The sequence below is a fragment of the Brassica napus genome, unplaced genomic scaffold (assembly GCF_020379485.1).
Source record: "Brassica napus cultivar Da-Ae unplaced genomic scaffold, Da-Ae ScsIHWf_773;HRSCAF=1112, whole genome shotgun sequence".
In the NCBI taxonomy this organism is placed as follows: Eukaryota; Viridiplantae; Streptophyta; class Magnoliopsida; order Brassicales; family Brassicaceae; genus Brassica; species Brassica napus.
Genome location: NW_026016819.1, coordinates 40899 through 68592, shown reverse-complemented (window position 1 = coordinate 68592; position 27694 = coordinate 40899). Strand labels below are relative to the sequence as shown.

General features: G+C 35.1%; 2 protein-coding genes, 1 long non-coding RNA gene and 1 pseudogene across 3 annotated transcripts; 3 read left to right on the top strand and 1 right to left on the bottom strand.

Annotated features, from left to right (window-relative positions):
* The first annotated feature begins 283 nt into the window (after positions 1-283).
* Positions 284-11163, top strand: LOC106383888 (annotated as a pseudogene).
* Positions 11164-15565: 4402 nt separating this feature from the next.
* LOC106422079 (pectinesterase inhibitor 11) lies at positions 15566-16479 on the top strand. The gene has a single exon (XM_048775232.1). The coding sequence runs from the start codon at positions 15687-15689 to the stop codon at positions 16290-16292; it is 606 nt and encodes a 201-aa protein (XP_048631189.1). The 5' UTR covers positions 15566-15686; the 3' UTR covers positions 16293-16479.
* Positions 16480-22905: 6426 nt separating this feature from the next.
* Positions 22906-25092, top strand: LOC111212523 (NAC domain-containing protein 101). The gene is made up of 3 exons (XM_022714082.2): positions 22906-23061; positions 23641-23824; positions 23965-25092. The coding sequence occupies exons 2-3, from the start codon at positions 23665-23667 to the stop codon at positions 24903-24905; spliced, it is 1101 nt and encodes a 366-aa protein (XP_022569803.2). The 5' UTR covers positions 22906-23061; positions 23641-23664; the 3' UTR covers positions 24906-25092.
* A 23-nt stretch (positions 25093-25115) lies between these two features.
* On the bottom strand, positions 25116-26211 carry LOC111212524. Its single transcript, XR_002663005.2, has 2 exons — positions 25937-26211; positions 25116-25472 (listed from the first exon to the last, which is right to left on the bottom strand). It is a non-coding gene; the product is annotated as an uncharacterized LOC111212524 (long non-coding RNA).
* Between the last annotated feature and the right edge of the window lie 1483 nt (positions 26212-27694).

Below are 27694 nucleotides of genomic sequence, written 5' to 3'. Positions count from 1 at the left end.
TTTGTAAATTACATGTGAGTATTTAATCTAACTTCAGGGTCTGAAAGGACAAAGTCAAAGCTTAAGGATGCTGAGAAGGTAAAATGGTCTTGTGTGAGTATTTAATCTAATTTCAGTTTGTTAATCAAATTCTGTTTTTAATACCTTTAAATAAAAATAAATAAAAACATAAGAGATTTGCCCGGTGCGCAGCACGGGAGACACACTAGTACTGTATATAAGATCACACGCTTGAGAAGACTTGCAATGCAAGTTGCAACTAGTAAACAACTTTTAGTCCACCACTTCCCGCGAAAAAACCTCAGTTTGCTAAACTCTCAACAAAGAAAAATCATAAATGTAAAAATGAAAATTCAATTAATTATCTTCAAAATTTTAAAAAAGTACTCAAGATTCTATCACAACTGTCACCCATGTCAACGACGGAACACTCGCCTGAGAATGATCGGGATCAGCAACAGACCTCCACCAGCGCGAAACTCCTGAAGGAAGATGATCGTCGTCAATCAGCAGCTGACCAAGGCTCAACGAGCCACGATTCTCCGGAAATGCTTGCTCCTTCTTCCTTAGGTCTAAACCACATCAGAACTAAATCATCATCTCCAGCTCCTCCGTCTCCTTTGAGAGTTTCCTCCTCCACGCCGCCAATTCAGGTTGAGGCTGCTGATGCTCGCGCCGATGCTCCTCATCAACCGGATCATCGTATGAAATTCGAAATTTCCACTTGATTGTAACTATACACGCATTGAATCGGAGAGACGACGATGATGATAAATTATAGGGAAATTTGGAAAAAAGGAACAACTAATTTATGCTATTGTCCCCTTAGTACAAAATCAATTTTTTCCACTTTTAGACTTTCACTACCCTTTATGTAACTAAAAATTCATATAATTATATTTACAGTACAAAAAAATTAAGAAAAATATAAAACATGAAGTAGTCAAGCATGTGCATATATGAAAAGTATTTTTGGATTAAAAAAAATTGGAATAGTAAGTTTAAAAATGGACTAAAAGTGTTAGAATATCAAATCTACCATCTACGAAGACTTAGAAAATGCAGTCTAGGTAAGACACAATGATCTACCATACGTAGAACGCACAATACACCGAAAACACAATTATCTACCATACGTAGAATGCGCAATACACCGAAAACATATCCATCTAGTTCGGAAGAATAACAAATCTACAATTCATTCTATGTTCTGTATTTTTGGTAGATCACAAGACATACTAAACATTCTCATATCTGTCTTGACAGATTATACATTCTACGTGGTTTTCTTTTACCTATAAACTCAGTATTCTCTATCTAAGAGTTCATCTCTTTTCTAACATTGGTAGAATATAAGTTCTACTGGATTTGTAAACAAAATCCGAAAATTTAGGAAAAAAATGGTTACAAAATATTCCCTAAATTTATTAAATCTTTTTTTATTTCCTTTTTAAATATTGTTCCCTAAATTTGAATCTTCTTAAATCGATATCTCTTAACAGCATTGCTTCATTTGGCCTTCCTCTGCACTGTTATGGCTTGACTGGGAACGACAAGGCTATCTGTCAAAGCCATCTCTAAAGGGAAACTCAAATTGTTTTAATAAATTGTTCTTGTACTACTGCGTTCTTTTTTCATTTATTGATTCAGTGATTCTATAATCCTCAACTCTAATTGTTCCCGTTACATGGTGATAAACCAGAAATCTGTTCGAAAGTATCTGTGTGCTAATAGTTTCTTGCGTCTAGATATACTAAGTTTGTGTTAACAGAATTTATAAGCACCAAGCCCGCCAAGCTCAGTTGGTAAAGCGCAAGGCTCTTAATCTTGTGGTCGTCGGTTCGAATCCCCTTCGTGGGCGTATTATTTTATAAGTCAGTTTCTCTGCTTAATTCCGATGTGTGAAAACTCCCATTTTATATGGTAAAGACGGTGGTGGGCTTTTTATCATTTGCGTTTACCAAAACATGGTCGAATTTAAAGTCTGCGGATCGTCGACTTTAGAATTTTGCAATTCTCAAACGCTTGATTCACATTGTGTGGGAAATCGCTCAACTCTTTTGTTCAAGCCAACAATAACAATGCCCTATTGTTGCCTCTCAATCTACCTAGCAATCAAGTCAAAAAAAAAATACATGAAACTCATTCTGCAGATCCAGACACATCAATCTTTCTAGGCTACCTTCAAATTCTTGTGTTTACTGAGCAAAACCATCAGACTCAATGAGAGAATATGTCCAACAATGCAGCCTCCTATAGCTCCATAACACACGCATATAGGCCACTCCTGTTAAAAGAATAATGGTATAAGCATTAGTTATACTCAATAACCATGACCAAGAACAAGAACCAAGCTCTCGAATATATAGTTCTGGAGAAAGATGTATTACCTGCCACGGCCTTTCCCAGCCGAGTGGCATAGGCCAAGCTCCAAACCATCCTCGAACAATTGCTGCATATGCTGGAATAACAATCATATATTATGTATTTCAATTTGGTTTAAAAGAAGAAGAAAATAAGTTACAGAAATATATAACCTACTTTATCGAAGCGAATGCACGATGCCAATCAGTCCACGATGCACCAAAAACTGCAGTTGCTGGTACGAACTATGAAATTGAAAATTATTAGAGACAATCAAAGGATTGTTCCAACAATAAACTTGAATCAATTTGAGTTTCTAAGCCATTCAGTATTTTACTAATACATGCACATCAACAAAATCTTTAAAAAAAATTCATAATCGAAAAGGGGATCTCAAAACCTAACCTTCAATTTTGAGAAAAAAGGAACCGAGATGAAAATCGAACACCTACTTGTTTTTAATCAGTGATGAAAGCTTCGTCCGCCTCGTGTCAACGCTGATTTACGCTGTCGGAGAAAACAAGGTCACTTAGGATTCATAGAAAAAACAAGGTTGGAAAAAATAAGGGAAGAGGAAACAAAAAAATACCAAAGATGAAGGAGGAAGGAAAGATGGCACGACAACTTAGAGTTTGCAGGCGAACCAAAAACGCCGGAGAGAACACGTTGATGGGAACACCGGAATCGTTGACTTTCGATGGAGAAGCGTTGGAGACGGTTGGGTTTAGGATTTTTTAAAACTTTATTTACATTGATTATACCATATTATAACTCTATTTAACTATTATTATGTTTTTACATTTTAATTATTTTTATAAATCTAAATACGAAGGACTAAAGTGGGTTTTCCATATAGTTTGTACTAAGGGGACATGAATTAGTAAAATCATTCCAAGGGGACAATAGCTTAGTTCTTTTGTTCCTTTTTTCCAAATTTCCCTAAATTATATAATCTAATATCTTCTTAATACATTTACATAAGTTAGTTATTACACAAAGAATTGTAAGTCTTCATGTTATGTCTTTTATTATGAAGAATTGTGTCTCTTATACTTGCAATGATTCGATCTCTATATAAAGATCAATCATAAGTTGTAAACACATTCATTTCAATAATATCAAAGTATTTTAAGACAAGTTAAAGTAAATCGGAACTTTCTGAAATAAGATTTTATTTTTTCTCTCGTACTCGTGTGTAACACACTGTGATTGTTGTGTAATACAAACAGTTGGTAAAAGATTAACAGATGATCCTAATGGCATTGACTTTGTTTTTGTTGCTTGTAGGAAAAAAAGTTCAATGGAGCCAATCAAAATCTCTACGTGTGCCTGTAAGTCCCAATCCAGGGATAGAGGTGAGTAATCTTCTTCTTTGTATGGTTCTCAAATTCACATTCCTAAGCTCATTTGATGAATTTAATTTGTTCATCAATGCAAACGACTTCTCTTGCAAAGGAATCTCATTCTCCACGTTTTGAAGCCGTCTTGCGTGTCACCGGTGGTGGACGCAAGAAGAAACCTCATGACGTCAAAAGCTTCTCTCATGAACTCAACTCCAAAGGTGTACGGCCTTTCCCCGTGTGGAGGTCTCAAGCAGTTGGTCACATGGAGGTTAGTATTTCTAGGGGTAGACATTTCGGTCTAAATTCGGTTTGTTTGGGTCTAAGAAAACTTTAACTGAAGTCAACCAAAATTTATTTATTGGTTTGGTCTGTACTTCTGATGAGTTGAGTTTGAATTAAATGATACTGTTTAGGAGGTTATGGCGGCGATTAGAACCAAGTTTGAAAGACAAAAGGAAGATGTTGATGCTGATTTAGGAGTCTTTTCTGGATACTTGGTGACCACTCTAGAGACCACCCCTGAAACTAACAAAGAGTTAAGAATGGGTCTCGTGGATCTGTTGATCGAGGCTCGGCTATGTGCAACCATGCTAGCTGGTGAGTTTTGGGTGAAATGTGAAGGTATTGTTCAGAAACTTGACGATAAACGTCAGGAGCTACCCATGGGAGGTCTCAAGCAAGCTCATAACCGTCTTCTTTTCATACTTACTCGCTGCAATAGGCTTGTGCAATTTCGTAAAGAGAGCGGTTATGTCGAAGAACATATTCTCAAGATGCACCAGCTAAGTGATGTGGGTGTTTATCCCGAACAGATGGTAGAAATCTCGCGAAAACAAGACCTTCTTCGAGAGATCCAAATGAAAAGTCTTGATCAGAACGCGAGCAGTGGATTTGATGAGAATGAAGTAAATACTGCAAAAAGTAATGATACAGCTTCGAGCAACTTCCGGATGTCATCATGGAAGAAGCTTCCATCTGCTGCTGCGAAAAACCATAGTGCTAATACCACTCCCAAGGCCGCGAAAGGTGAGAGCCAAATCCAACCAACAGTGTACGTTGATGAAAATGCTGAAGCCTTGCATAGCCCATCAGGCCAGCCTGGAAATGATATGTGGGGTTTCTGGGCGGATCGTCAGTGTATGACATACGACAACTCTATGATTTGCCGTATCTGCGAAGTCGAAATACCAGTTGTACATGTAGAATAGCACTCTCGAATATGCACCATCGCTGATAGATGTGACTTGAAGGGTGTTGATGTCAACCTAAGACTTGAAAGAGTTGCTGAAAGCCTTGAGAAAATTCTTGAGTCATGGACACTTTCTTTGGATGAAGTGTCTATGACCAATGAAGGAAAATACTTGACACAACCATCACCAGGAACACCAAGGATAAGCCAAGTAGATTTGCTACTAAGTGGTCGAAGAACAATAACAGAGCTAGAGAATTGTCAACAGGTAACATGCTTATATTCTTTTTCTTTTTTTGAAAACCAGGAGTTTCGGGGCCGAAACCTCAGGCCCGAAATCACATCATATGTAATATTAGTTTCGTCCCATCAGCACTCGAACTGTGGACTTTTGACAAAATGTTTACATTCTATTAGCCTTTTTTTTTCCCTGTTTCCTTCAGATTCTGCTTCACATTCTTATTTTTCTGCTTTGAGTTGACAGATAAACAAGTTGCTAGAGATTGCTCGCTCTGTGGCAAATGTGAATTTTTGTGGATACAGCTCATTGGACTTCATGATTGAGCAGTTGGATGAGCTAAACTACGTTATTCAAGATAGGAAAGCAGATGCCCTTGTTGTAGAAAAGTTTGGAAGACGAATAGAGAAGCTATTGCAGTAATCATTTCTACTTAACCTATGTTTTTTTAATCATCACTTACTGTTTAGTAGCAAATTTAATTTACTGTTTCTCAAAATCCAGGGAGAAGTACATTAAACTTTGTGGACTAATAGATGATGAAAAAGTAGACTCACCAAACACCGTGGCGGAGGAAGAAAGCTCAGCAGACGAGGATGCAGTGCGTATCTTACGTACAAGTCCACTTAATCCACGAGCTAAAGATCGAACATCGATAGAAGATTTTGAAATTATAAAACCAATCAGCCGAGGTGCATTTGGAAGAGTGTTTCTTGCAAGAAAAAGAGCAACTGGTGATTTGTTTGCCATTAAGGTTGGTGTTACTAAACATTATACTCTCTCTTCCGACTTTACTCTTTGAACTTGTTCTTACCGTAACCACCAGACCGGTCTTGAGATTTTGGGAGCTATAAACAATTTAGTAATGATTTATATAAAGAAAATTTTTCCTACAAATTTGAGAGCCTATATATGTAAAAACAAATTCCACAAATTTGAGAGCCTATATTTGTAATTTTCTCTTAAAATTTTGAGGTCTGCAACTCTTGTCTAAACTATGATGCAGGTTTTAAAGAAGGCTGATATGATCCGTAAAAATGCTGTTGAGAGTATTTTAGCTGAGCGTAACATCCTTATCTCAATTCGTAACCCGTTCGTGGTATGTAATGTCAGAAATGATATAGTTACTGTTATGAAAAAACTATTGTGGTTTCTCTAATGCTTCTACTATTAGCTGTGCAGGTCCGGTTTTTTTATTCTTTCACATGCCGTGAGAATCTTTATCTGGTCATGGAGTACTTGAATGGTGGAGATCTCTTTTCCTTGTTGAGAAATCTTGGTTGCTTAGACAAAGACATGGCTCGCATTTACATTGCAGAAGTTGTAAGGCCTTTTCTAACACCTCAAATTTTCTCTCCACATGATAGAAGTTGAACTTTAATCAAATGCTTTTGTCAGGTTCTTGCATTGGAGTATTTGCATTCTGTAAATATTATTCATAGACTTAAAGCCAGACAATCTGTTGATCAATCAGGATGGTCATATCAAGGTTGATATTTATTGATTTTAAAGCTTTGCATTACAATCAGAAGATCCGTTCAATTGACTAGAATCCGTTAACGAGACTAGATTTTATAGAATCATATTGAATATCTGACGATACATTTCGTACCATTCAGATTTGGTTAGATGCCACATTTTCTCACAGAATCTGCTCCCTTGTGATACAGTTGACGGATTTTGGGCTTTCCAAGGTTGGTCTTATCAACAGCACAGATGACTTATCAGTTGATGCATCACTAGGAAACAGTGAATTTTTCGCAGAGGATGGAAGACCTCAACATTCACAAGGAAAAGATAGTCGTAAAAAACATGAAGTTGTTGGAACACCTGATTATCTTGCGCCTGAAATACTTCTTGGAATGGGTCATGGTTAGTATTTTCATTAGGGGATATGCACCAAGCATGAATCTGTTCATGGACTTATATAAATCATTCACTACAGGTAAAACAGTGCTATAGGAAAAGTGGTGGTGCTAATGGTGACACGTCAGCTGGACACGTCATCAAGATGGTGCAATTAGAGTTGATATATAGCTTGAGAAAATAGAAGTTAGAATCATCGAAAATAGTCAAGAAAGTTTGTTATCTTCTTCATCTATATTCTCTATATTTTCTTGGTGACATTGATTCCTCATCTCAGCTCTAGAGTGTTTCTACATGTATCTCTTGGCGAGTGAGAGTCGATTCTTTGTGTAACATTGGATCGAATCAAATACGAGTTACTGTTCATCTTCTTCTACTTTCCCTGTTACGTTTTACTGTATCAAAGGTATCAGAGCCAGTCGAACCTCGGAATCAATGGCAGGCGTTGAGTTCCAAGTCTTCGAAGGTGTTTCCTGCGATTTGCGTCCTTGGATTTCAAAGTTGGAAGATCAATTTGCTTGTGATGACTACTCGGATATGAACAAATTGGCGTTAGCTGTGTATCTTCTTGGCGGTAAAGCAGAATCTTTTGTTCATCAACGAGAAGAAATCAAGTATTTTGAAACTTGGGACGAACTAAAGATTAGCTTGATACGTATGTTTGGTGAACGAGATGATCTGGAACGGATCAGATTGCAGACGGAGAGGGACGTATCAACGCATAATTGGTTAGTGGCACTTAAGGTCAGGAAGGCCGATGTGATTCAAGAGATGACGATGCCTAATCCTGCTGTTTCAGAGTCGCAAGTTCAGTCCTTATCAGTTTCAGCGATTCACATACGAGATGAAAGTGATTTAACTACCAAGATGGAGTCGACTGGTTTGACTCTTGATGTAGATGTGAATTCAGAGGATCCAGAGCAGATTGAATCGCTAGGAAACGAGGTACCAATCTCTCTTTTGGAACCATGCCATAGGATAGGAGGATTGGAATATGTGTTTCTTGAGAACAAAAGCTTGCAATTACATGGAGATTTTGGCAAACTGAGAATTGATGAGTGGAAATCTCCAAGGGTAGAACACACATACGTTTTGGATGTTGACATGGTGGAAGAATTGATTCAAAAATTAGAAGATGCTAAGGCTGAGATAGTTGCACATCACTTGTTTGATCTTTTGCTTCAAAGGGTTGTTCGTAAAAGGAAGCAACTGAAGTGTCACAAGAGCTGGAAATTTAAGTATAAAATGAAGGATCTGTGGAGATGCCTGCCAGAAAATGGTCGTTATACATCTATGAGAGTAAAGCACCAAACTTCCAACAGTCTATGTGTTATTGATCATGTGGGATCATTGGAGAAAAGGACCACTTGTGGTCGTTGGAGAAGTCAACAACAGTCATGGTTCGTGTACAAACTGAGGTGGTGGCTTGGCTCACTTAGGAACAACATCAAGGCGTTTTGGAGAGATGTTGTAGGGATAAAGCTGAGTTACAATGGAAAATTTATGTGTGAGTTCATGGGGATCAAGAGTGACCTGATCACACTGGGATTTCTCTGTTTCAGGGGAGAGAAGTTTAGCACTCTACAGCATAAGGTCTGGTACGTTCTGATGGTAAAAAATAAAGACCAGAGTTTTGAGTCTTTGATGATGAATCATCTAAGAAGTAAGGTCCCATACTGGGGATTGGCTACGTTAGGCTTGCTAGAGATGCTCAGTCTTGTGGCTCACGTTGACGTTGTGTTGTGGCTCATCACGTATCAACACGAATCTGTTTCAGTTTATATTGTTGAGTTTCAGAATGAAGAAGGATCTGTTTTGAAAAATATTTGGAGAGCAAGCTTGGTGTTTGGCTTACGGAGGTCAGTTAACGACAGTGAAAATGCTCGCTATCTTCATGAAGTAGAGGGAAAAAGTCTTCAGCTTAATGAGAAACTTGAGGAGAAGCAATGTCTTTCAGTGTTATGGAAGAGACTGCTTTGCAAGGACTGGATTTTTAAGTTCAAAAATAGATTGGCCAGAAGAACCACAATCTCAGCTTTTGGGGTTTCGGTTTTGGTGATGGAAAATGGCAGCATTGATGAAGCTGAGAATACAGTTTTGGTGCACAAGAAGTGTGTTTCTGTTATTAGACGAGATGTAATGGAGGCTGCTTGTATGAGACTTGAAAAGCAGTGGAGGGAGAACAGCCTAATACAGAAGTCATTTGCGATAAGGAGTTTACTGCTGCTAAATAGAACACAAAACGTTTTGTGGTTCCTGCTAGTAACTGGAGATGTGGGGGTTAGTACAAGCATGCCCTTTGATTCAGGAGGGTTATTAGAGTGCACAACGATTTTAAAAGACTTAGAGCCACTGATTGTCAAACGTTTCACATATTTTATGCTGCAATTGTGGACATGGAAGTTGTTGATAAACCTTGTGGTCAAGGTTTTTCAAAGAGGGAGGATTTGCTAAAGGAAAAGTGGTGGTGCTAATGGTGACACGTCAGCTGGACACGTCATCAAGATGGTGCAATTAGAGTTGATATATAGCTTGAGAAAACAGAAGTTAGAATCATCGAAAATAGTCAAGAAAGTTTGTTATCTTCTTCATCTATATTCTCTATATTTTCTTGGTGATTTTCTAGGAAAATCACCATTGATTCCTCATCTCAGCTCTAGAGTGTTTCTACATGTATCTCTTGGCGAGTGAGAGTCGATTCTTTGTGTAACATTGGATCGAATCAAATACGAGTTACTGTTCATCTTCTTCTACTTTCCCTGTTACGTTTTACTGTATCAAACAGCTGATTGGTGGTCAGTAGGTGTTATTCTCTTTGAGGTTCTGGTGGGTATACCTCCTTTCAACGCAGAAACCCCACAGGTAAATGTTTTTTTTTAAAAGCTGAACTCATTAGGTATCAATGTGTTTAACATTTCTTTTATTCATGTGTTTGCAGCAAATTTTTGAAAATATAATCAACAGAGATATACCATGGCCTAATGTGCCAGAGGAGATATCTTATGAAGCATATGATCTGATCAACAAGTAAGATCACATATACTTTCTGCAATAAATCTCAGAAAATCGATCAAAAGTGAAACAAGAACATGTTAATTGTGGTAACATTGTCTACTTATGTTCTTGTTACAGGCTGTTAACAGAAAATCCTGTCCAAAGACTAGGGGCAACGGGAGCTAGGTAAAGGTCTATTAGTTCATCCCATACCTAACATTTTTTTTAAAGGTGGATATCGATTTTCTGAAAAATCTATTTACAGGTGAAACGGCATAATTTTTTCAAAGATATTAACTGGGACACGCTTGCCAGGCAAAAGGTGTTTTTCTATATTCTATTAAGGTGCCTTGAGAAGAAGAAAATATAACTTCTTAATAATCTCAGTTTTTTATCTTTTGTTACAGGCTATGTTTGTACCATCAGCGGAACCACAAGACACTAGCTATTTCATGAGCAAATATATATGGAACCCGGAAGACGAAAATGTTCATGGAGGTAGTGATTTTGATGACCTTACTGACACATGCAGCAGCAGCAGCTCCTTCAATACACATGAGGAAGATGTATGACTCTCTCTTTTTTTTCACTTCCATTTCTCTTGATTGCTTCCATAATAAATGTTTTAATATTGTAAAAACAGGGGGATGAGTGTGGTAACTTAGCAGAATTTGGAAGTGGACCGAATCTTGCTGTGAAGTATACCTTCAGCAACTTTTCTTTCAAGGTCAGTTAAATTCCTGCGCTCTCTCTACCTTTGAATGCTTATTCATTTGGCAATTCTTTTGTGTCAGAACCTCTCACAACTGGCTTCGATCAACTACGATCTTGTCCAAAAGAACGCTAAGGAATCTACAGAAGCTTCAAACCAATCAGCCCCATCAACAAACCCAACATGATGATGATTATGTATTGAGAATCTACCTGGAGTTAGGTGATTGATTCTGGTTCAGGCCGTTGTTCTCTTCTCTTTCAGGCAAAAAATGTAATAATAATTTGGAAAGCATAGCATTAGATAGGAGGCAAAAGAGCTATAGAGATTTATTCATATCTCAAGCCTGAGATCTGAAGCCCCTCAAGATTCTTGAAGGTTACTACTTACTATCTATACTCACATGTGATGTATACAACAAAAGTTACAACTCTTTCTTTCCGTTGTTGACATGTTGTACAGCTGCATGAATCTTTGGAGATGGAGTATATAATAACGTCAATAGACTCAATACCAATGCCAAAACACTACAAAATTCTATTTCTAGGCCTCTCCATCTCCTACCTCTTCCCAGGGGAGCTCACTGCCGCTGCCACAGCGACTACCACCACCAAAAAGGCCCTAAGCTTCATCAAATCCTCTTGGAAAACCACAACGTACCGATCCTTGTGCGTCCACTCTCTCTCCACTTATGCCAATACGATCCAGTCAAACCCTCAACGCCTCATAAAAAACGCTTTAGCAGTGACCATGAAACATGCCCAGTCCACCAAGCTCTTAGTCTCGCACCTAAAGAATAGCCAGTACCGAACCCTCCAGGACTGTGCACCGAGCCCGTACGTTTTCACCACTGACCGAAGCGGTCCGAGAGCTGAAGCTTTCTGATGACAGTGAGAGTGTTCAAAGCCAGTTTTTGTTTCACGTGAGCAAGGCGCAAGCGTTGTTCACTTCCGCTTCGGATGACTGGGAGGTGGAGAACACTTGCTCAGACCGGTTCTCGAGCACGACGAAGTCAGTCCAGGCCCGGCTAGTTAACTTGCGCAAGGACACATGCAATGTCTTGTCTTTGTTTAATGCATTTGCTAAGGAGTAGTGGTTACGACTTCTTCTTTTTTTGTATGTTTTGCGGGAAAACATCCTCAACAGATGCTGATTTGGCATGAGAAAATAATAATAATAAAGTACTCTTTAAAATGTGTACACAACATGCATACTTATATTCAACTTTTACATGTTTTTGGACAAGGCCGGATCTAAAAATTTAGGAACTATAAACATTTAGTAAGAATTTTAATTAAAAAATTATATCTATATATATAATCTCCAAAAAATTTGCAGACCAACAATAACGATGCATTGGAGTATGTGCAGATCTAGCTTTGTCTTTGAGAACTTTTCTACCTATGTAAACCTATGTTAAAAATAAATGGGAAGTGACGTCGACCAAAAATAAAAATAGGAAGTGACAAGAAAATTCTTTAATAATGTTCAAGTAATATCAGAAGTTTTCTCTCAATCATTTTATTTGAATAGTTAAACTGTATTACATTACGTCCGTCAACAAATCGAAAATGTGTCACTGGCATGCATAAAAGCCGATAAAATCTTTCAGGTTTCTCTAGATTGGACAGAAAGTGACTGTAGTGAAGAAGTAGAATTAATAGGTTCCTCGTCTAAATCATCATTTTACGACCTTGCCAACTATTACTCAACAACCAGAACATGACAACATTTGCATACTAGAAGACGAGAGACAGTATTACGAACCAAACAAGAGAATTACAGGCTTCACGGAGTGATCTTGGGTCGTATAAAGATTCATGGGCCTTTATCGAGTGAAGTCTCTGAATTCTTAACTTGTTACAATCGTTTCCACTTCCACTTTTTCATTTATTCCAAAACTAATACTGCATCTGTTTTTTCTTCTATCTTCTGAAATATTACAATTTTACTAAAATTTACATGTAACTAAAAATTCAACTCAGTCAATAGAAATCCAAAATAGTAAAAAATTTCATGTATCGCACTGTGATGAACGGCACCACTTTTTGTCAATACATCATCAAAGATACGTATATTTAAAAAGAAGAGTCGATTTTTAAATATCCAACAATTGAAAACGTAACCATAAAATAAGATTTTATTATGGTCTTACGCAGAGAGGATGGTACGACGGTGCATTTGACCCAGTGATCACTCTTGCTCACGTTCATAGATCACATGCTGAGGCGAGAATTATTGTTCACTTGTTTTATTTGCATTTTATTATGCCTTATTTTGTGGGATTCTTCTTATTTTCGTTATCGTCGTGTCCTCCTCTTCCCTCAATTATTTTTTTAAATTTCAAATTGAATTAAACTTTTGTTCTACACGACAATGAATGACCCACCCAAAACAATAAATATATTTCAAGAGTGAATATTTATATTAGGGGGTACGGAAGATAACAAAGATTATAAATTATGGTAATGCACGAGAAATAACAATGCGATTATGTCGGTAGGCTATATCTAAGAGATTAGTGTCATTTCAGTTTACATAATACGAAAATATATCATAAATTACCGTTTTCATTTTAGATAGGCTGAAATATATTGATCATAATTCATTAACCACATATTTGAAACCTAGCTTCTCATATTGTTATATAATTCATAAATTACTGGAAACCTTTCTGTAGGAACTTTGTGGGATATCTAGAGATAATAAATTAAGTACGATTATCAGTGATTATATTGTTATATTTGGTGTGATTGGCCAAAAACTAATTTAGTGGGATTTTTTGTTGGAGATAACTTTGTTTATTGCCGTCATCGGATAAATTAGTGGCCTAATTTTATTATCTAACATTTATGAACGTTAAAACAGTAGTGTGATCATTTGATTGGGAGAGTTATTTATGAGCGTATCTGTTTTTGTTCGATGTTGACAATTTGCAAACCCAATAAACAATATTTTTCTTGTATTTTATTACGGCTTGATTGGTGCGATTCCTTTATCGCTCTATTTTGTTCCCTTCTTGATGTGAACAAAACGACAAATATTTATCTCTACTCGTTTCCAATTATGTTTAATAGCATATAGTTATGCTATGATATTTGATATTTCACGTTATGATATGGACCGACGTTAAAGTGGACCCTGCCATGATTTTTTATATGAGAGAATAAACGCTAACCAGAGTATCAAAAGTATTCGGGTCATTTCCAATTCCAGCTAATAATTGAGCCCTGACCGTGCCCCTTTCTCTGCTTCCTCTGTTTATGTAACGACATCATGTAGGCCTCTGGCTCTGATTGGTTTCACATGTAACGTTGGTCGGTAGATTTGACAATAACTCTACAATTTCAACCTTAAGTAATTATGCAGTCTTTTTTGACCAAAAAAAGAAAAAGTAACTATGCAGTCTACGCGGTTGGTTTCAACCTGAGCCTGCTCCCCTGTGTTATGTAACATCGTCTAGCCTGTCGCTCTGATTGGTCTGGCATGTAACGGTAAGTCGGCAGATTGACAATAACTTCATGATTTCAACTAATTAATTATATTCAATTATTCATGTTTGTTATAATGCAATTTTACACATATTCACTAACAGATAAATCATAAATTATAAACACCTAGTAATTTATGAGTTTTGTAAGAAAGGCTTTAAGTTTTCAACTAACATCAATTTAGTTTTCAACTACATCAATTGTTTATTTAATTAATAGATGCCAACAAGTATATATTGATTCCTAATTTAGGCTCAATTATTCGTTAATGTTATATGAATGGTAGTAACAAAGATTAAAAAAAAATGGTAGAAAAGGTAAAATATATTATTTATAATTTAGATATACGTGGGTTAGTGGGTAGACTTTTCTTCTATTCAGTTCAAATTGATTGTGTTCGCAGTTTTAAAATTGATTACTTCTTGATTATTTAATTTCACCAATCTGAACATATATTCCTAGATTGTAAAAGTCTAATCCACTGTTTGTTTCCCCGTTTTCACTACTTTTCACCAGTGTTTTGAAACCTGACCCGGACCCGCGGTTGAACCGGTAAACCCGGTGATCCAGAAAAAATCTGGTTTAGATTTTGTGAAAAACCAATATTTAGAAACCCGCAAAAACCCACTAAAAACCAGAACCCGATACCGGTTGAACCACCGGTTGAACCAATAAATAATTTTTTTAGTTTTTAGATTATGTTTATATTCTAAGTTTCCAATTAAGAAGTTAGATGCTGTCAAAAAAAAGTTATGTTTTCCTTTTCCAGTTTTATATTGTGATTTTTAGATTTTGATGAAGATTTCACTATACCACTTGAAGAAAATGAAGTGAACAATGGTAGAGATAACCAAAATTAGTTTGTGTGATTTGGTGTTAGTTTAATTTTGTTATTGACAATTTATTACAATGATCTTTAACTTCTAGTTTATTTTGAATTTGAAGTTTAGTTTATTATTTACATTAGACATTTAAATATTTATAATTTTTATATCTTGATTTTTTCAGATGTCATAACTCTTACTTTGTTACATAAAATTTTAAATAGTATAAACAATTTTTTTTATATTTTGTATATCAAATGAAAATAAAAATATAAAAACTAAAGTTAAGTGTTTTCAAAATACTTTTTAAACATAAAATATATACATATCCAAACTATTATTTTATGTTTTAAAAAACATTTAGAAAATTAAACTTTAGTTTTTATGTATTTATTTTCATAGATAATATATTATTAAATAAAAAAATTAATTTATTTTTTAATCCGCGGTTCACCTATGGTCGACCCAGTGATCCAACAACCTGGTAAGTCGTCCGGTTCAGTGTCCGGGTCGGGTTTAAAAACATTGCTTTTCACTGTTTCTGATACCATAAATAAACCCTAAACAAACTTGTACGCACTATAAATATTCTACCCCAGCTCTCTCTTCTCCACACACTCAAAACTAACTATCTCACCTTCTCTCTTATCTCACAAGAAACAACAATGGCAAAACTATACCAAACTCTCTTTCTAATCATCTCAATCTCCTACTTCTTCTCACCGGAGCTCATCGCAGCCTCACCGGCTGGAGCTTCCCAAAAAGCCGTAAACTTCATCCAATCCTCTTGCAAAACCACAACATACCCAGCCGTGTGCTTCCGTTCACTCTCCGCCTACGCAAACGCCATCCAGACAAGCCCTCAACGCTTAGCCGAGACCGCACTAGCCGTTACCCTAAGCCGAGTTCAATCCACGAAGCTCTTTGTCTCGCGTCTGACGCGTTTCAAGACCCTCAAGAAGCGCGAGGTCGAAGCCATCAAGGACTGCGTCGAGGAGATCAACGATACCATCGAACGTTTGACCAAGTCGGTCCAGGAGATGAAGCTATGTGGTAGTGCCAAGAATCAAGAACAGTTTGCGTTCCACATGAGTAATGCTCAGACTTGGACTAGTGCTGCTTTGACTGATGAGAACACTTGCTCCGATGGGTTCTCGGGTCGGTTTATGGATGGACGGATCAAGAACTCGGTTCGGGCTAGAATCGTTAACATGGGCCAGGAAACCAGCAACGCACTGTCCTTGATTAATGCATATGGTAAAAAGTACTAATTAAAATTTAGTACTTAAGAAATGTTTTATTTTATGTATCTCAAATATATATAGAATAGTAATGTCTGGCTAAGAGTTTGATGTGATATATATATGTCGATTTTGTTAGATTATTTTCTTATGTTATGTGTTCAAGTGTATTTTGAGCTATAAAAGTTGAAGAAGATGTGCTTTTTATTGCCGTAAAGAAAATTGGTACTAAAATTACAGTTGATTATTAAAAAGGACAAGGTACCCATACAATCTTTCTCCCTTTCACACACATTACTTTTCTTGAGGCAAGTTGGGCACACATTTTCATGTTTTACATCAGCTTTTTTCCAAACCCCAAGAAAAAAAGTAACGAGAAAAATAGTTATGCTTAAACTGAAAAAAATCTCGCGTGAAGAAAAACTGTCTTTTTCTCTCATTTATGATGAATAATGGCAGACCAACTGCTTCAGTGGTTAGGTTTCCTTTTACACTTGGAATCTATCTATCTTTTACACACTTCACAGTTAAAACTCTCTTTTTAAGGTTTACAAGTTGTTTTAAAGGATAATTGTAATTCATTAGTAGTACTACATCACATTTACAAGCAATTTACAACATACTGTATTACTGTAAAAAGAGCAAAAAAAAAAAAACCGAAGTTGCTGATTCTGGTTAAGCAATTTCGGCAAACCCGGTTTAGAACAATTCAACAAAGGTTTTTCAGACTGAACCATAATATCAAACAACGCACGAGCTTCTCTAAATTATTCTCTTCACACAAAACATAAATCAACCAAGTGGGACTACTTGAACAAGGCCAAGAACCTAAGAGCAGCCATATCTTTAACCGCTCTAACCATTTTAACCGCTTCCATGGTCAATTTAGAGAGTAACAGAGACATTGAAGCCTAGTTTCATAAGAGTCTCTATTCGGGTAAATCTTACTCTTCTGCATATAAAACATCATAGCCAAAGCATCAACATCAACATATTTTAATTATTTTAAGAGTGGACTGATACTATATATAGGATGCATATCTGAAGAAGACGATGAAGAAGCTTATCAACAAATTCTTGTCTCTTCCTCTTACGTGCCATAGCTTTCCATATAAACTGCTAAGCAGTGTGATGTACGCGACATGATCATCTTTTTTTTTTGTACCAGCGACATGATCATCTCTCGTTTTCTCCCATATATTAAACCGAACAATGAAAAAGAAAATTTGAGATCTCCCTTCTTCAAGAAATGACCGATGAGGGAAGAATACAACATTTGACATCCTTCCTCGATCATACCGGTCTTCACAAACCCATTTGCTTGATCGATACCGCGTATTGAAAGAGCTAGGCCGGACATAATGTTTGACTATTTGTTCAACTAACTCATTTGCTTCATCAATTCTTGCGTTCTCGCATAAACATAAATAATAATCATGTAAGCAAACTCATCAGAGCCGCATGCCATTGTCACATTTTTGTCCTTGCAATATTCTTTTATGAAACAAGTGTACATGACCTTATCTACAAAGTAACCGCCAGCTTCCATATGATCAAACAGAGACTCTGCTTCAGGACTTATATGGTTTTAATAGGTGGAGACTGCTTCATCCAAGTGAACATGACCGCATAACCCTTTAAACAATCTCTTTACAACACTAAACCAATAAACCATGACATTACAAATAGGCCCAAGTTGCCTAACTATACTTTTTCAAAATTTCCCTACAAATTTATGTTACTAGTTTCTACGTATTATCAAATCTGTGTGAATATTATATAAACTGTCTAGTTTTAAAAATGTAATACAATCGATTTCATATTATATGAAGTACAATCATATTCCTTCATGCCCTTTATTTGTTATAATTTCGTAGTCATATGATTAATAGCTATAATTATCATTATTTAAAGCATTTGAGGTTACTCTAAAACAAGAGTCAATAATAATTTAGCATTAGGTGGGAACGTTGACAAGTTGTGGAGGAAACGTATTTACAAAGTGCAAATATATTTAGCACTAAAATAAGGTATCATTATTTTTGGTAATTATTTACACTTGAGCTTATTTTAAGGGATAATTATATTGTTTACCACTCTTGCGCACGGGTGATTCTTTTATACTTTTAGTGTAGGATCTAACTCTCTTGTACTTCAAGACAGAAACTTTGATTGGTTTAATGGTTGCAAATAAAAGAAGAACATTTCACCGTTTACGAAAATGCTGCAATAATTTCTTCATTTATGTTATTTGATGCATGACAATAACATGATTATCGAATAAAAATCAGTAAGTAATATCATGCCAACATTGCATTGCAACAAAAGAGTTAATCAATACAGTAGAATAAAGGGTCAATCATGCGTACTCTAACACACTCTTGAAGATCTATTTTCTGTTATATAATAAGATATATTAACATTTTCTTTAATAAGATGAAATTAAACTATAAGTGCCCTATGCTTTGTACTTTTTTTCGGCATACCCTTATAGGCTTATATGACCATGAATACATTTTGGTGAATGAATGAATTCTGCAGCTCCACAATCAACCAATCATTTTTCAAGAAATTATACAAATTCGCACCTCATGATCTTTTCTCTTAATCTTTTGATTTTCTTTCGAGTGTGTGCTTATAACTGTTTACACTAATTAATTAGACTTTCAAGCATTTTTCTAATTCAACGAGTTTATTCCAAAGTCCAAACCAAGTGGAAATCAACCTACTTTCCACTGTCCTGGTCTTATTATACTCGTTAGATTGTTCAAACGAGTTCACCAAACAATATAATCAAATCCTTTTTCAAAATAACAAGTTAAATAACCATTTTCAAACATAATATCGCTTTGATCCTTAACAAATTAAAACATGTTCTATTTTTTTTTTGTTGTCTACACTTCTACCACTAGAGAAACACATGATGAAATGAAAGGAGAAAATAAAGCAAATAGTTGCATTATAGTTATCTTAACAAATGCAAATTCATACATGTGTCATGTACATCTATGTGAGGTATCGTCCAATGAAATATGGATCAGTGTATATACAGAAAAATTAGTACACACTCTCTCCCACGAGTATCACGTGTAGTCCATTACTTTGATCCCCATAAAATGATAGCGGGTCCACTAAGGCCCACTTATTAGACCGGAAAGCACGGTGGTTAGTTGGCGATGCCTGACTTGACAGTGGTTAGGACCACGCCCGATTCACCAGTCCAATCATATACTTGCAAGTGGGACCAGCCCAGCGGCTTCAAGCACAAGATATACTAGGATCAGACCAGTTTAACCGATTGATCTTCAAGTTCGGTTTAGGGAAAAGAAAACGTGTGATATGATGGTTTGGTTTGTATATAACTGTCACTTTCTCAGTTTCCTGAATGTAAAACTTACCAAAGTACTCACTACAGTCGGTTTGTGGGTCCCATCTCCAATGATATAAATCAGAATATTAAATTTTGATTTTGAAAATGTAAATGTTGATTTTGGACAAATACAATCAACCGTACTGGTTGATCGTGTGCAATGAAATGTTCTTTCTCGAGTGAGAAATGGTATGCTAGTAAAAACTACTGGAAAGTGAACGTTTGAGATTATTTCTATCATAATCAGATGTATGTTCCATACGGAAATTCTATCAACATTATATCACACACTCTTTGAATATGAACATTGACACAGTCCAAAAGATTACTTATATAAACCAATGAATTACAAATTCATGTCGCTCATTTATATATAATTTAAGCTATATTATCTTAACTTCGTTTGCACTATAGAAAAATATCTATCTGTATGAGGGCTTATAAAAGATTGTTAAAGAGGTGCACGTTCAAAGATATGCTGCTGTGCAGTATAAAAATACCACCCATATTAATACGTACGTATTACTCACGAACATAAAGTGTTTATTTATATATGTAGACAATACTAAATGATATAGAATTTGCAGGAATAATCATAGTGTCTGCAAGTGGAGAGTTGGAGATAGAAGCGTCCTGCTTAAGAACAAATCTCTTACTTTATTTTCATATATTAATAGTAGCTATTTCACAGGCCTAGGAGAAAAGGAAAAATGTCAAAAATAAAATGAGAAAAGGGACATAAACATAAGGTCTAGCATTAGGTCATAATATATTTCACTATAGAATCTAATGATCAATATGGTCCTTTAATTGCTCTATCCTTGCTTTATTAGAGCATAATGTATTAATCTCTGAACGTATAACCTCTTTGATATACTACAAAAAAAACGGAGTTAAGTTATTGGGAGTTAAATTTTGAAGGAATTTTAAAATTTGGAGATTTCATTGTTATTGGTTAATGAATTCTTAAAATCTTATTATAATCTTTTGTTATTGGTTTGTGAACTTTTAAATTCTATGAAAATCCTATATTATTCAAAAAGTTTAGTATTTATTGACTTTGTAATTCTATTAAACTCTCTTGTTATTGGGACATAAATTCTCTCTAGTTTTATTCATAACACTCAACTTTACAAATATCACATATAGTCATAGAATTCTCAAAATCTATGCACCAAAAACATAAAAACACAAATACACAAACACAACAAGATTTTTTTACATTTTTATTGTCAAGGGAAAGATAATTGTAAAAAAAAAACTAAAGATAAAATAAATTATTAATAATAACAATTTAAAAAAAAAATCTTTCATGAAATATAACTATTTGATATTAAAATAAAATCATGAGAAAATTCATAGATTGATCTTAAAAACTTAAAAACAAAAATCAAACAAGACAAATCAAAATGTCAAAATATTAAAAAACCAAAATTTTTATTTAATTTTCAAATAGTTCTATTTTATGAAAGAATTTAAAAAATAATAATAATAGAAAGATAATTTTGGAAAGAAAAGTATATATGAAAATCTATAATAATCAATGACAATTTATACAATACATTGGGTAAGAATTCATCAAATCTATTTAACTTTTAAAATCTATTAACTCTTAAAATTTTCAAACTCCACACAAATTAACCAAGCGTTTGTAGCTTGGTGGTAAAGGAGGTACAGCTGTACTGCCCGCCACCCGGGTTCGAGTCTTGGCCACAACGGATTTAACATCCATTCCATTGGGGCGCTGGACCCCTTTCGGGGGATAGTTGGGAATGTGGCTGCCCAGATACCAGAGTTATCAAAAAAAAAAAAAAACTTCACACAAATTCTATTTTCAATAGGCCCCCTTAAGTTTAGTTAGGCATACTGAAAGTGTATGTCGTAAATCTGAGGATTTATCATCGTAACTTATGTTGAAAGTTGCATGTTAACAAAAAAATGTTGCATGTCGTGTGTAATGCACTAATTTTAAAATGTAAACTAAATCAGGAATTTGGATGTAAGTTAACGAGAAAAAACGAGAACTTTTGTGGGGACCAATGTAAGTAAAGTGGGGCCAGCACCGAAGGCGATAAGCAGCTTTTTCACCGCGATGATGTTCCCTGTGTTATTACGTAACCAACCACTCATGTCACGCCACGTTATTTTATTACTGAATTTCTTTATTTATCTTACTGTTTTCTTTTGGTGTCAAACAATATTTTTTCCACTTTCCCCCTTTATAATTTCAGATATTAAAATATTTATGTAAAATACAGTATTGTAAAAATATCATCTAATTTAAGTTCAAGCTTACCAAAAACTATAAATTGACTTAAAAAAAAGAATATCCTACTAACTTCTGAAATTTGGTTAATCGACTTTTCTAGATAGTTGATTAAGTATTTTTGAGTTTTAGTAAAGAATGTAAAGTCTTAAAAGGGTTCGTACCGAGGTATGTTCATAAAAAACATTGCTATTCATCAAGACTAACCTTTTTTTTTTTTTAACATCGAATAACTATTATGAAAAACTAAATCACTCCAACAAGCCAGCCACATGTGCCAGCCAAACAGGAGTCTCAACACAAAGGAGAGAAAGGGGTTCAGGATGAGCACGAGCTGCCTAACTAAGAGGAGAATATACTCAAAACAACATGCACATTGTCTTACAGGTTCAGAAGAACATGCGCATAAATTTCACCAAACGAATCTATCAACCTTCATGAGCGACAAATATTATATTGTGTTATATATGTGACGATCAACGTCAACACAAAAAGTAGAGATTGTTTAGTTCAATCCAAGAGTGTAGTGTGATACTTGAGCAACATCACGGGAGAAGAAGCGGATGGATGTTAACACAAAAAGTGTGATGATCTCCCCATCACTTGAACCATGAAAAGTGTATTGCGATCGCGATGAATGTACCACCACTAAACGCTGAGCCTCGAGTAATTAATTTGTTCATACAATTAAATGGAACTAGTTTATTTGAAAAACGTCGCATTCAATAGTTGGTAGAGATAGTTTTAAAAGATCACATTACTTCTCTATTACACACACAAAAGTGAAAACTTATGCAACACTTCAGGTAGATGAGAGGAAGACAGTGATAGATTTGTTATGATTAAAAGACCCCCAAAATCTGAATAGAATCTTCTGTTAATAAAGTGTGGGAAAAAAACACATAAACTAAAATTAAAAGGACATTTCCTTTTGCATCATTAGAGTTTTTGTCTCTGTTTACATTTATATGCCTATAAATATGTATACATACAAGTCTAGAGAATCCGCCATTATCGGAATACTCTCAAGTCTCTCATGATCTCAACATAAACAAGACAAAACGCTTTTGTCTCTTTGTCTAAAATCTACGACAAACCAAGAGAAGAAAAGAAAAATCTCATATTTTTTTAAAAAAAATTGCATGTTCAGGAAGAAGATTCAAGTAAGTTTGTTTCAGTACCTAGAACCATCTGTAAGTTCTAGATTTCGTGATGTTACAATATGTTAGATAAGTACAACTATCTTCTTTTTTTTCATATTTAAAGGACGAGACGATTACATTGTATTTCTCTCTTTTTGCTGTCGGAAAGTATCTGTATACTTAATTCACACATTAAACTTTTTTACAATGTTGTTCACTATATTCTTTTCTCCTTTATAATAACAATATAATCAAATATAGTGCACAAATGAAAAAGTTGGGAAGTAATAATACGTTCATTCACTTAGATTATGGAAAGTTAACTACGAGTTTAAAACCATGCATATCATGATTCTTGTTTTTTTCAAAAAAACATTTATGCATATAAATTTGTTCAGTCGAGAAATTATATGAGTATTCAAACGTAACGTTGTAAACTTGTCATAATTACAAAGAAAATTCATAATGAAATGGATCAAATAGTTTAATGATATGTGTATGGAAAATTAAAGATACATCTCAATGTAGTCTTACTTGTATTTTACATTCGTTACATGCATATCTTTCTATCTACCACTGATGATAGATTACAAATTGCAGAAAATATAATAATAAAAGGATCAAATGGAAAGTCTCACACACATTCCTCCGGGTTATCGATTCCATCCGACCGATGAAGAACTCGTTGACTATTATCTAAAGAAGAAAGTTGCATTTCCAGGAATGCAAGTTGATGTTATCAAAGATGTTGATCTATACAAAATCGAGCCATGGGACATCCAAGGTTTGTATACATTCCAAAATTTAATTTCGATGTCACTAGCTAAATCACTTTATATATACTAGTCATTAGATAGTAAGTCACTATATACTAGTTGTTTAGTAAGTCACACCTTATAGGCGATAATGTTTTTTAATATACAGAGTTATGTGGAAGAGGGACAAGAGAAGAGAGGGAATGGTATTTCTTTAGCCACAAAGACAAGAAGTATCCAACAGGGACACGAACCAATAGAGCAACGGGCTCAGGATTTTGGAAAGCAACGGGTCGAGACAAGGCCATATACTCGAAGCAAGAGCTAGTCGGGATGCGGAAGACTCTTGTGTTTTACAAAGGTCGAGCTCCAAATGGTCAGAAATCCGATTGGATAATGCACGAGTATCGCCTTGAGACCGATGAAAATGGACCACCTCATGAGGAAGGATGGGTGGTTTGTCGTGCTTTTAAGAAGAAACTAACCACAATGAGTTACAACAATCCAAGAACAATGATGGGACCATCAGGACAAGAATCAAATTGGTTCACACATCAAATGCATGTAGCTAATGGTAGTTACTACCATCTTCCTGACTTAGAGAGTCCAAGAATGTTCCAAGGCTCATCATCATCACATCATAATGATAATGACCCATATGGTGTTGTACTCAGCACAATCAACGCAACACCAACTACACTAGTGCAAGGAGATGATGAAGAAGATCATGGAAATATTATTACTAATGATGATGATGGTCACATTATTACTAATGATGATGATCATGGTCATTTTATTACTAATGATAATATGATTATGATGAATACAAATACTGATCATCATCATCATCATCATCATCATCAATCAGGATTACTGCTCAGTGATGATCATAATGACCATATGATGGATTGGCAAACTCTTGACAAGTTAGTTGCTTCTCAGCTAATCATGAGCCAAGAAGAGGAAGAAGTTAACAAAGATCCATCTGATAATTCTTCCAATGAAACCTTCCATCATCATCTCTCTGGAGAGCAAGCAACAATAGCTTCAATGAATGCCTCTTCTTCTCCATGTTCCTTCTACTCTTGGCCTCAAAATACAAACACCTAAAGATCCATCCTCAAACGTGTGTGAATCCGAATGCCTCTCTCTCTATATAATTAATTAAGGCTCATGCTTATTATATAATTACATATAACGATTACTAATTATAATTTTATATGAAATTTGTTAATTTATCTTATCACACCGGTGTAACTTTCTTTAGTTTTGTGAAATATATAAAACTATTTCTAGATATGGTTCTACACTTGCGTTATATAACACACCAAAAAAAAATGTCATCTTTCAAGAAACTCAAGAACACAACAAGTATCAAAATAAGGATACAAGCATAATCTAAACAAAATCAATTTGAGAAAATGGTCTACAAGTTTGGGAACAAACGGATTACATATAAACTGATAAAACATTCTCAAGACACTAAAGCAGACACACTACAAAAAGAAGAAGAGTTCCATCACTCTTTTTCTGTGTCAAGCATCTGTACAATCTGAGTCACTCCCTCTACAATTTCTTTTCGGATCATACTGTCTGTCTGGCATATAGAACGTCCGTGGAAGATGGTTGCCGTATCTCTCTGTTGCATCTTTCCCCCACTAGCAGACTTCTCATCCCCTCCACCAATTGTCAATGGCAAAAAACACAACAATAAATTAAAGCAAGCAAAATAATCAACGAACAAAAAAATAACAGTAAGAAGGGGAAAATACGAGAGGGAAAAATTCTTTATTTCAAGATCGATTATAAATTTTTTTTTAAATATATATACGGAAGGGGAAACAATTTATTACAAGATTTGATTTAGAATAACAAAGTGATGGTAAGTGTCAAGAGGCAAATGAAACATTATCATCTCTAACGATCTCAACGACTGGAGACATGTTCTATTTTGTTTCCACTAATTACACATAAGCTTCTTCCATTATCAGTCAAGTAATCAATAGTTTCCCCTTAAAACTTTTAAATTTTTCGAAAATAAGACTTTGACAAAAAAAAAACAGTTTGTATATACTTTTTATAACAAAATTATGGTTTTATAAATTCTGTAAAAAAAAAAAAAGAAGAGGTGGAGAATGTACCTGACTAAAAGACATCTTCATCATCTCTCCACGTTTGGATCCGGCTCGGTTTTAACATCACCGCTCGAGAGAACGACCTTCATCAGACCCGCCGTTTACTTCACTAACCCGTCGCCAAGCTGCGGCTAGGAGAGGGAAAGATCTAAATTTCATTGGTCGCTACTTTGTGGTGTGGATTGAACTTCTCTCTCAGATTATATAAGGAAATTTGAAAGCAGAAAAGTAGCCGTTTGGAGAAAGTAGCCGTTGGGTTCCTTTGGAGTTTACGAGGTTAATCTCATGTATGCGGGTCCACGGTAGTATAATATTGCTCTTCCTTTGAATTTGTTGTTGCTCGTTCTTCTATTTTCTCAAAAAACAGATATATTTTAGGGCAAATCTCCAAAATAGCACATTTCTAAGTTTATATCACAAAAATAGCACTCAAAAATTAAAATGACCAAAATAGCATTTATCTTTTGAAAAATTTAAATTTTTTTATTTTTCAAAATTTGAAAGCTTATCCCCAAAACCTCACTTCTCAACTCTAAACCCTAAAACCTAAACTCTAAACCCTAAACCCTAAATTCTAAACCCTAAACCCCACCTCTTGAGTGCTATTTTGTGACTTTTGGCCTTGAATGCTAGTTTTGGAACAAAAACTTGATTTAGTGCTATTTTGGTCTTTTTCTCTATATTTTAAAATCATTTTAATTAGAAAAGTAATTATAATCAAATGTTTTTTTAATATATATATATATATTATTTCTTTAAATCTATATTGTCTTTACTTAATGTAAACTAGGTGCGGGCTAGTGCGAGCTAATATATATTCTTAATAATTTTTTTACTATTATATTTATTTTATACTAATGTATTTAATTAGATATAAATAACATTTTTTGTGTTTTTTGGTCTTTATTAGCCAAATCTCAATTGTTTATTGTGTGGAAATATTTTTCTTAATGTTTATACATGATTTTTTTATCTAGAAATTAAATCCTAAGTTTTTTTAATATTAAAAAGTCTAATTTTAAAAATTTTGGCTTAAGTATAAGCGCATTCAATACGAAGGAACAAATCTTTATTTTTGTAGTATAATGTTTGGACATTTTACTATGCAGAAAACTCGAATAAAACTCAATAATACATATCACCGTAATTTTCAGGATCGATTTAAAAAATCTGATATTTGGTTTGGATACCAATAATGTGCATGTTAAACATGTATCACTAAATATTTAAAGTTTAAATAAGCGTCATGTCATAAAAATAAAATAATATTAAATTAAATTCAAGAATTTCAAGCAGAACTCATTGAGACTCAGACGGTAGGTACAAAGGCAATCTCAGATCCTATGGAGGTGGAGAAGGGGCTTCATATAATTCAGGGCTTGGTGGAGAAACAACCTGTGTTGGAGGATGATAAGGTGATGAACATGGATGAGTTTAGAGCTGCCTTTTTGGAACATGGGATTGATATGGATGCAGCGGATGGCTTACCTGATGTTTCTGATGGCGAGATAGAGGATATGATGAAGGAGCAGGAGGAAGATGACACTGCTCAGCGCGAATTGGAGAATGGAACTGGTGAGGGGGAGAAAGAGGTGGTTGATGGAGCTACGGGGAGGAAGCATGTGTCTCGCAAAAGGCTGTTTAAAGCCCCAATGAGCAACGCAGCGAGTATGAAACTGAGGATAGCTAGTGCGCTCGCATCACCCCGCAAACGGGTCCCGGCTAAGCATGGAGCACGTAATGGCGATACTGGCAAGCAGCAGG